The 9,962-nt window shown below is 54.7% G+C and overlaps 1 protein-coding gene across 2 annotated transcripts; it reads left to right on the forward strand.

Annotated features, from left to right (window-relative positions):
* The first annotated feature begins 244 nt into the window (after positions 1 to 244).
* COMMD4 (COMM domain containing 4) lies at positions 245 to 9,645 on the forward strand. 2 transcript variants are annotated; one of them, XM_050968937.1, is made up of 8 exons: positions 245 to 332; positions 1,886 to 1,957; positions 2,615 to 2,680; positions 3,642 to 3,681; positions 6,475 to 6,594; positions 7,146 to 7,226; positions 8,029 to 8,205; positions 8,480 to 9,645. In XM_050968937.1, the coding sequence occupies exons 1-8, from the start codon at positions 330 to 332 to the stop codon at positions 8,518 to 8,520; spliced, it is 600 nt and encodes a 199-aa protein (XP_050824894.1). In that variant the 5' UTR covers positions 245 to 329; the 3' UTR covers positions 8,521 to 9,645. The 2 variants fall into 2 exon arrangements, with proteins under 2 accessions (XP_050824894.1, XP_050824893.1); XM_050968936.1 differs by lacking the exons at positions 245 to 332; positions 1,886 to 1,957; positions 2,615 to 2,680; positions 3,642 to 3,681 and having other exon boundaries at positions 3,707 to 6,594.
* Positions 9,646 to 9,962: the final 317 nt, after the last annotated feature.

The following is a 9,962-nucleotide window of genomic DNA, read 5'->3' on the forward strand; positions in this document are numbered from 1 at the left end:
GAAGAATTGCTCGGTGTGGCTCGAAAGCTCCTCTCTCCCACCAACAGAAGCTAGCCCCATAACAGACATCCCCTCCCCTACCTTGTCTCAGGACTCGGTAACAGCCCAGCGGGCAGCTGCCCCCGGCTGAGCCTCAGCCTGTGCAATAAGCCAGCCGCCTCCATGGCTGAAGCGTCACTAAATCTGCGCTCAGCTGACTCGGCTCAGCGAGCGGCTGACAGGCTGCAGCGCCGGGGGGTCTGTGGTCAGCTGACCGCGCTGCGAGATCAGCTGATGGGTTCCGGCCCTGCCGTGGGCGTGGTCAGGCGTTGCGGAAGCAGCAGGAAACCATGGTGAGGGCAGGCGCTGTGCATGGCTGGGGAGTGTCAGTGCCTTGCTGGGATTTGGGGGCCTGGGGCGATGCAGAGCTGTGTCCCCGGGGCAGCAAGGACTCCGGGTAAGAGCTGGAGCCATGGCTGAGGACTCCCCGTTGCTAGCCCAGTGCTTGGGATTAGCCAGGCCGGTGTCAGCAGCTTCCTAACATGGGCCTCTGGGGGTGGGTTAAATATTGTGTCTGGCTTAAAAACTGCTCCCTCCTTCCAGTGACCTGAGATCAGTGGGGCCCCGGGAAGGAGCTGGAGCAAACAGAAAGAGCTGCCCCTTTGCAGAGTAGGTGATTGGCCCGGGGAACCCACAGTGGCAGCCCTTTGAGTTCTAATACCTCTCTTAGTTAAGTGTGCTCAGGATAAATGAATCTCATACTTCAGGCTGCAGGCCAGTAGCCTGCAGGGGTCAGGAAGAAACGCTGCCTTCCCTGCCTCACCCCCACCCCCAAAGTGCTGCACTGCAGGATGGGGCAAGTGAAAACTCCTTGTAATGCATCTTTCCTCCGAAACAACAAGCTCTGGCCAGGGCTGGGGGCAGGATGGGCTGTTGCTGTAGCAGCACCTGTGTTTCTAAAGCAGGGAGTAGTAAAGTCTTCAGCACTGGATGTGCAGGGGAACGAGTTGATGGGGAAAGGATCATTTCAGAGCCATGATAATGTTAAACACCTGAGGGGGAATCAACTGTCCTTCTTCCCTCAACCCAGATGTCTGCCCCCTGCTCCGAGAGGCTTATGCCTGGTTCTGTAGCTTGTGGACCTGTATACATGAGACGCCAGGGGCTTGTGCCCTTGCTATCGCTGTGTAACTGCAGCTGGTATAAAGCGGCTGCTCCAGGATGCAGGCTCATGGTCTGTACCAGCGTTTGCTGGTTAAACTGCTGAAGCTGCAGCCTAACTGGTAGTTATTAGGAACAGGAAGGGGCCATCTGCCCTGTCCCATCTTCACCCCACCCCTTCATCAGACTGATCCCTCTGGGCACACCCTAGCCCTGTCCATCTCTTTCCTTCTCCAGGATGAGTGTCTCTCTCTCAGACTCTGGGCCCAGTTCAGCCCGAGGGGAAGCCCATGAATTCAGGGCAGTTGTATATCCTCGTGCCAAGGCTGAGCTTGGCCAGGTGCATCCAGTCGTTCTCCCCAGGAGCTTGCTCCAAAGACTAATGACCTCCATGCACGGAGCCGCTGTGCCTGAGTTTGCAGAGGCGTTATACATTTGGGACTCAGGGCCTGAGGAGGAGAGTTATTTGTACCGCTCTGGATTGACCCAGCTGCCATCTGACTCTGCAGCAGACTCAGCCAGAGCAGAGACCGGAGATGAGGGCAGCCAAGTACCCAGAGAGGAGAGAAATCTAGGGGCTGCTCTTTTGGTGCAGTGGGGGCAGGGCAGCAATAACGGTGGGAAATGAGGGTTCCCCTGCTCTGGCAAGAAGAGCTGGGCTGCCCTGCAAAGGACACTCTACCGCTGACGTCCCCTGGCCCAAAGGCCACCTGGGACCTAACTGCCCCCGATCTTCTCCTTCCAGAGGTTCCGGTTCTGTGGAGACTTGGACTGTCCCGACTGGGTCCTGGCTGAAATCAGCACCTTGGCTAAAATAGTTAAGTGGAAGTTTTCTCTTTCTCTGTTTTCTTCTGGATTTTACCCGGCACACTGGGATCTGAGCAATTTTTGCTCTTAAAACCTCCCCAGAGATGCTATCAGGTGCTGTGAACCAGACAATCAGCATGAAGCCTTGGCTGTCGAGAGGGGTATCTACGGCCTGGGGCAGCAATGGGAATATCTGAGTGATGCATCCTGATCTGAGCTCTGGGACTCGGGGTATCTGGTGAAGGGGGAGAGCTCAGGTCCCTGAGTGACTGGCATGAACTCTGCGCCTGTCTCTGGCTGACCGGGCTTCCCTAAGAGAGCGGGGAGAGGCTCAGGAACATAGAACAGGCTTTCATTAAGGGCTCGAGCAATACACTTAGTACAGCACAAGAACTGGCTGGTGCTTTAGCCTGACCATTGCATCCAGAAGTCAGGGAATCTCTTTGTGGAATCCAAACCATGATGTTCCCTAAAGTGGCAGAGAAGTGAGTGGTTTAAAAACAACCCAAACCAGTGACTGTTTGGCTGGGGCAGGGCAAGGTTGAGATGGGTCCCCCGGATGTGGCAGAGAGTGTGTGTTTTGAGGGGAGCTCAGACTCCTGCCAGGCAGTGCCCGCTGGGCCCAGTGCTGCAGTGGGGTTTTATTTTCTTGCTCTCTCCTTTCCAGTCCTCGGTGAAGCTGAAGCTCATCTGTGGCCAGGTGCTCAAGGACCTGCAGGGAGAGGGGATTGATGTAAGTGAAGGGTGTTCTTCTCCCACGTTCAGACCCGCTGAGCATGGATCTAGCGATCGCAGAGACTAAGTCTCCCCTCCCCCTGGCTGAGTGGCGTGGGCCATGTTGACCTGGCTGGCCTCAGGGCAGGCAGTGCGGTGGAGTGTGTGTGGAGCGGGTATCAGAGTGGCAGTCAGGACACCTGGGTTCCATCCCAGCTCTGCCACTGATCTTGGGCAGGGTGCCTAAAGCCTGTGTTCCTACCTGTAAAATAAGGCCAGTGACACTCCCCCATCAGGGAGATCTGCTGGTGGAAAGGGCCGTACGGCCGCTAAGTATTTACTAGTAAGTATTAGTGTCTGTTTTTCTAAGGGTCCTGTGTGGTCTGCTTCACCTCATCCACCCATTGGTCCTGCCGTTGTTAGGGGAGTGGCCTGTGGTTGACAACGCGTATTCCCTTGAGGTCTCCCAGCAAGGGGGTTAGGCCGCTCGGGGACATGGGGCTGAGCCATTTGTAACGCCCATCGCAGACAGCAGCTTACCCACTGTTTGGATCATGGAGGTTCCCTATAGGACAAGCCTGGAGCACTAGCAGCCAGTGGGAATGGCCCATCCTGTACCCCCCATTGTGAAGGCAGCTTGGGCTAGTGGGAGCCAGGAACCCAGGAGTCCTAGTCCCGATCACCCATGTGGCCTTGGGCAAGTTACTTAGGCTAAATCCAGCAGCTTCTAGTAATTTGGGTCCCCCCTTGAGACACCTCGGCCCCGTTACTCAGAAGTGCTGAGCCCCCACCGCTCCTATTGACTCCAAGTGCACCCGAAGCCAGACGCCCCTTGTGGAGTGTTGGCCTTACCTTGGCTCTGCTTGCCCCTTGGGGGATCTGCTCAGCGAGGGCTCAGTGATCATTCTGTGCCGTGCAGTGTGCACCGGGGGCAGGGTTCCCTGGGGCTGATGGACCTGGGTGTTGCTCTTCTCTTACAGTATGAAAAGATCCTGAAGCTAACGTCAGATGCCAAGTTTGGTGAGTGTTGTTCCTTTCCAGAGCTGTTGGGTGTCCGTAGCCTGGGCTCCTCTAGTACTGTCTGTGAGGCTGTCAGGGTGGATTTGGCTCTTTGCCTCACCTACCTTCCAGGGAGCTTTGCTGGCTTCATTACTAGAACTGCCATTCCTCTGTCTGTGCTCACGGCAGGGAGGCTGTGGCAAGCCGGTGGCTTTGGGATGCTAGGCCAGGCTTTGGCTGACTCTTACCTCCCCCTGGCCCATTCCACACCGCAGTGCCTGGCCTGAGAACATTTTACCTGCATCGTTTATGGGCGCCGGGCTCGGCTTTGTTAGCCACATTGCCTGAAAAGTGTCACTGGCTGGGGTCACGAGTGGAGAGGCACGTCCTGAACCAGTGAAAGCCTGAAGAGTTAATGCCCAGCCGTGGAAACCGACCTCACGCTGTGCTCGTGAACAAGCACAGGAGCCCTGCTAATCTCCCAGGGTCCTTGCTCCTGTTCTGTTTGGGGGCGATGCCGCTAATCGGCAGCCTGACGAGTTCCCCCTGCTCACCCCAAACACTGCCCTGGCTTTATATTTGGGTGGTTCTGGGCCTGGTGTAGGGGGTAACAGCATTTCCCGAGTGTGTGGAAGTGCCCTGGGCCTGGTGGTTGTGGTGATCAGAGTAGCAATCCACACTTTCCAGGTGCTGCCCAAACAGCTGAACAGCCGCCGTCCCTGCTGTCAAGGTATTTTTCCCCCAGTTTGAACTTTAGCGTCCAAAAGTGGGGACCTGCATGGATACTTCTAAGCTTAATTCCTAGCTTAGATCTGATAGCATGCCACTAGCCAAAATATAGTGTCTGGCACACTTTCTGTACCCCCAAAACCTTCCCTGGGAAACCCAAGACCCAAACCCCTTGGGTCTTAAAACCAGGAGAAATAAACCATTCCCCCTCCTTTCCCCCTCCCAGACTTTCCCCTCCCTGGGTTACCCTGAGAGGCTACACTGATCCAAACTCCTTGGATCTTAAAACAGAGAGGAATTAACCTTACCCCTGCCCTCCTTTCCCCCCACCAATCCCTGGTGAGTTCAGACCCAATCCCCTTGGGTCTTAGGCAAGGGAAAAAAAATCAATCGGATTCTTAAAAAAGAAAGCTTTTAATTAAAGAAAGAAAAAAGTAAAAATTATCTCTGTAAAATCAGGATGGAAAATGTTTACAGGGTATTCAGATTCATATAGCCTGGAGGGACTCCCTCTCCCCTAGCCTGAGGTTCAAAGTTACAGCAAACAGAGGTAAAAATCCTTCCAGCAAAATACACATTCACAAGTTAAGAAAACAAACATAAGACTAATCTGCCTTTTCTAGCTAGTACTTACTATTTTGAACATGAGAGACTGTTTCAGAAAGATTAGAGAAAGACCTGGTTGCACGTCTGGTCCCTCTTAGCCCCAAGAGCGAACAATGAACAAAACAAACAGCACAAACAAAGACTTCCCTCCACCAAGATTTGAAAGTATCTTGTCCCCCCATTGGTCCTCTGGTCAGGTGTCAGCCAGGTTCACTGAGCTTCTTAACCCTTTACAGGTAAATGAGACATTAACCCTTAACCATCTGTTTATGACACCAGCCCTGCAGAATTTGCTGTTTTAGTGTGGCAATGGAGAGGGGAGAGGGAGGAGGGGTCCCAGGAACTCAGCCAGGTTAGCGTCACAAAGAGAAGGTTAAGGGGTGACTCGATGGGAGCCTGTAAGTACCTACATGGGGAACAAACAGCTGATAATGGGCTCTTCAGTCTAGCAGACAAATGTCTAACATGAGCCAATGGCTGGAAGTTGAAGCTAGACAAACTCAGACTGGAAATAAGGTGTTTTTACAGAGTCATTAACAGTTGGAACAACTGCCCAAGTGCTCCCCATCACTGGCAATTTCTAAATCCAGATCTGCTCTGGTTCAAACAGGCATTAATTCAGGGGCATCTAGTGGGCTGTTACGCAGGTCAGGCTGGACGATTGAGGCCGGATGGAACCATGGTGTGAAATGTCTGGTTTGGTTTTTATGGATGAGCTGACCCTGGCTGAGTTGCCGTGCTGTGGCTTGGCCCTGTCTTACCGCCACTGGCCTGGTTATTGTGCAGTGCTAACCTTAGGCTTTGGCTGAACAAATGGTTAGTTTTGGCAAGCCAGGGTGTAAATCTGCCATGCGCTAGGTGCCCAGGTGGACCCTGCTCCATACCCTGAGTTCTGCAGCGTGCCTGGGAGCTGCCCTGCTTGGAAACAGTAGGTGAAAGTGCCCTAGGGAGCTGTTAGTCCGCGGCAGCAGGGTCCTCACGGACAGTGCGTAGCTGGCTAGGGCAGGGTAGCTTTACACCCCAGCTTGCCACAAGCTAAGTGTGCACTTAGACAGGCTCTTACGCCTCTGGCCCTTGGCCATTATTAGTATTTGGATCCCTAGCATCAATCGATTCTAGTTAGACTCCTGCCTATCCCAGGCTTGTTGAAATCCTAACCTGTTTTGACCCCTGCCGGTTGCATTGACTCCCTCTCCCCAACACACACACAGTCCCCTGCCCATCACTGCTTCTTACCCAGGTTGATGACAATGAGCCCAGTTCTTTCTGCCCGTTTCCTTGCTGCCCCTTGTGGCCCAGTGCAAAGTGGCGTCTGTCCGTGCACCCTCTCTGGTCTCTTGCAGGCGATGAACTGCAAAGGGCAGGCCATGGCAAGGGCTGTTGGATCCTACGTCAATTTTACGGGTCTGTCAAAGCTGCCTCCCTGCAGGGAAGAGCCCTGCTGCCAGGCAGATTCGCAAAGGTTTCTCCTCTCTCCAGAGTCTGGGGACGTGAAGGCCACTATTGCTGTGCTCAGCTTCATCCTCTCCAGTGCAGCCAAACACAGTGTAGACAGCGACTCTCTGTCCAGCGAGCTGCAACAGCTGGGGCTGCCCAAAGGTAAGGGAAGGTTCAGGGGATGGGTCCCTCGGAGAGGGCTGCAGCGCACTGGGGAGCCCTGGGGTCAGTAGCAGCAGCCTGACTGTCTTGTGCAACGTCAGCCAGAGGAGGGCACCGGGGAGCAGAGCAGAGTCTGTCTACCCCATGCATCAGGCTGTAACCCTGGATAACTGTATCCTTCCACCCTTGCTCCAGCACTGTGTGGACTTCAGTATGTTGGCTGTCGGGGAGGAGGCGATTGCTGCTGGGTTGTGTGTCCCCCGCACTCTTCCATCAGTGAGAAGTTAGAACTTGCTGTGTCAACCAGCAAGAAAGGCTTTGGAGCAGTAGCTGGGCCATCTTCTGACTGAAATGCCCTACAGTACCATCATCGCCCATTATCCCACGTGCGCCCCAATGTCAGTATCCTGCTAGAGTCCCCCTGCTAAACAGGCCAGCTCAGCAGTTTGCAGCCAGGGTCCCTTCTGAGCCCATTGGAACCAGAGTCGTGTTGTGCAGGGACCGATCTGATGCTCTTTGGTGGGTGGTTTCTTGGTCTCCTTGTTTTGTAGAACATGCCACAGGATTGTGCCGGTCCTATGGGGAGAAACAGAGCCCCCTGCAGGACAGCCTGAGGACACGCAGCCTGAGATGTAAGTGTTCCCCCTCTGGCTGTGTGAACCTGACACTGCTCCAGGCAGCGGTTGGGAGATGGTCCTTCAGCAGGGATACAGGCTGGCGCCCACTGCCCCCACCCCTCTAGCTGTTCCCCTGTGTCCATGGATGGAAGTTCAATAGGACTTTCTCAGCCATTCTCCTCTGGGACTTCCTGGGACGAACTTGCTCCTGAAGACTGTGGGATAGGATCAGAGTTTGCTGAGGGCAGATGAGTTTTCAGCAGTAACCGAGGGGATGACCAGGAGCTGGGACCAGAACCCTGTTGTTTGACCCCCTTGGGCTGTGACCTTGTTGGCCTGACAGGTTAGGATCTGGCCAGGTTAGTTCACCTCCAGGACAATCCCAAGTGCAGCAGGGAGTGGGGCAGGTGATGCACTAGGCGGTGCTCTGCCTTCTGCATTCTCTTTCTTGGCCATAAAGAGAGAGAGAGCTGAGGCGGTGCTAAGCACTTGGACTCATGGGAATCTGTGCAACAAGGGGTGTTAGCTACATTATCCCAGCCACACTCCATCTCGGATGGCTCCACTCCACTGACCTAAATTCCCTTGTTATTTCAACTGGAGACATTTCCTTCCTGTAATGTCTTACATTGTTGCTGTGGGCCGGTAAGACAGCTGCTGTGTTGCATACACCAGAGGTGGCTGCATTTCAGGAGTGGGTGAAGCCACTTAATGCTTTTGAAAAATGCTTCTCAAATCCATATTTCCGGCTTGTGCATAGAGAGGATGTTTTACACTGACAGCGCAAACCTGAGACTGGCTCTACCTCTGTCCTCAGTGAACCATCTGGACTCTGTGTCCTGGAGGGTGGATCAGACGCTCAGCTCCAGTGAGCTCCAGCAGGTCAATGAGCCCCTTGTGCACCTGAAGTTCACCGTGCGAGACGGGGACCGAGGCATGACGGAGCCCTTTGCCATGACCGTGTCGGCAGAGAAGTTCCGGGTCTTACTGGCAGGTGAGTAGACAGCAGACGGGCAGCTTGGAATCGCTCGCCTCGTCCCCGCCCTTCCGTCTGGTGCTTCCTCTCCTGTGTGCCCGCTGCTCTCCCTACTGGCTGAGGCAGAGATCAGCTGTCTCCATGTCGTGTCATTTCTCTGTTCCTGCTCACAGCGCAGAGGTATTCTCTGCCCTGCTGTGACCGGTGAATTGGCAAGTGGCTGCAGTGCCCCCTGCTGAGATTTAGGTCAGTGTGCCCCATTGGCTGTTTGCGTCTCCTCTTCCACTTTCAGAGCTGAGACAGGCCCACGCCATGATGAAAACTCTCAGCTGAGGAGCCGGGAGGACGGCAGCGAGTGTGGAAGGAGCCGGCTGATTGTGCTGCTGCCCATCGGAGAGTCTGGAGGATGCGGTTCCTCCACTGGGGGAGCCTTTTGCTGCACACAGCTGCAGACACTGCCTGGGCAGAGGTTGGGCTGGGCTCTGTCCTCCCTTCTCAGACCCCTGCAGCTGAAACTAACGACTGCTCTTCCCACTCTTCCTGGCTACTGTCCCCCCCGTCCACCCTCCAGCTCTCTTGCTGTGAAGCCTCCTGCCTGCCCCTTCTCCATCCTGCCCACAAGCCCTTGTGCTTCCAGGAGCCCCACTCCAGGATCCATCCCCAGAGCAATGGTGGATGGGAGCTTGGTGGCTTCTGCATCTGTTAATGAGATCTCCACCTTGAGACCAGCTTCAGCTCGGAGTTCCCATAACAAAGGCGTCCAAACCCATGGGCCGTGCCACTGTGTAACACACACGCCTCCGGAGAACACCCAGACCTGCCGGCTGGAGGCTGCTCTAACAGTGAGAGACCCTAACGTCCCCTGCCCAGCCCTTTGTGGGTGGCTCTGTTCCTGAACAGCTGCAGGGAGCTGATCTTTCCTTTTGCTTCTGCCTGAATTGTCTCCTGTGCCTACTCCAGGGCAGGCGCTTGGGCTCCCATGTCTCCTCTGGAGACTAGCATGCAGCAGCCCACCAAATGCTGCGGCTAGGCCAGCTCCACATCACCCACTGACTGAACTCCTGCAGCAATCCAGGATGCCTGTGGCTGGGGCGACTCTGCCAGTCGTACATAAGAGGTTGGAAAGTTTCATCAGCCGAAGCGCGATGGAGTGTTCGCTAGTCCCTTCTTGCTCCCCTGCCTCCCTCCCTTAAAAAGCACTTTGCCTCTGTTCTTTCCACTTCCTTTAAAGGAGCCCCCAGCCTGGGGGATAAATGCAGCTTTTCTGTCTTTCCTTCCCCCCATGCTCCTGCCACCTTTCCCAGGGCAGCTCCGTGCATGGAATAAAGGATCAGCAGGAACGTGCATCTGGGAATCTCTCCATGCGTTTCTGGTTGGCCTTGGCACATGAAGCCAGTTATTTGGGATGTTTCCTATTTTGCCAGCGGGATCCAATAAAGCCACGTGGAGCATTTTGAATTTGCATCGCTGCCTCCTTTGTCACCCCTGCACCCTCACTTCTCACACCCTCAGACCAGGAGCAGAGACGTGTCTTTAAATAACTGGAGTAAATCTTCCCTATTTGAAAGGGAGAGATTGATGCCACAGACAGAATTCATCATAGGGGCAGGTGCTCTATAAGCTATTCCTACTCCCTGCAGCTCTGTCAATGTCTCTCCATCCCACATACACCCTCCCTGCTCCTTCAGTCCTGACCTCTGCAGAAACCAGAGCCGGGGTAGGCAAAGTCCGTAAACTATTCGCTCCCCCCAGCCTTGTCTCGTAACAGCCCTGAC

Source organism: Gopherus flavomarginatus, chromosome 9 (genome assembly GCF_025201925.1).
Source record: "Gopherus flavomarginatus isolate rGopFla2 chromosome 9, rGopFla2.mat.asm, whole genome shotgun sequence".
Taxonomy (NCBI): Eukaryota; Metazoa; Chordata; order Testudines; family Testudinidae; genus Gopherus; species Gopherus flavomarginatus.

Bases quoted from the DNA above. Each gene is read 5' to 3' on its own strand.
- COMMD4 (XM_050968936.1), top strand. From the start codon at position 6,240: ATGACAATGAGCCCAGTTCTTTCTGCCCGTTTCCTTGCTGCCCCTTGT. The intron at 7,227-8,028 runs GTAAGTGTTCCC...CTCTGTCCTCAG, and splicing joins GAGGACACGCAGCCTGAGAT to TGAACCATCTGGACTCTGTG. The intron at 8,206-8,479 runs GTGAGTAGACAG...TTCCACTTTCAG, and splicing joins GTTCCGGGTCTTACTGGCAG to AGCTGAGACAGGCCCACGCC.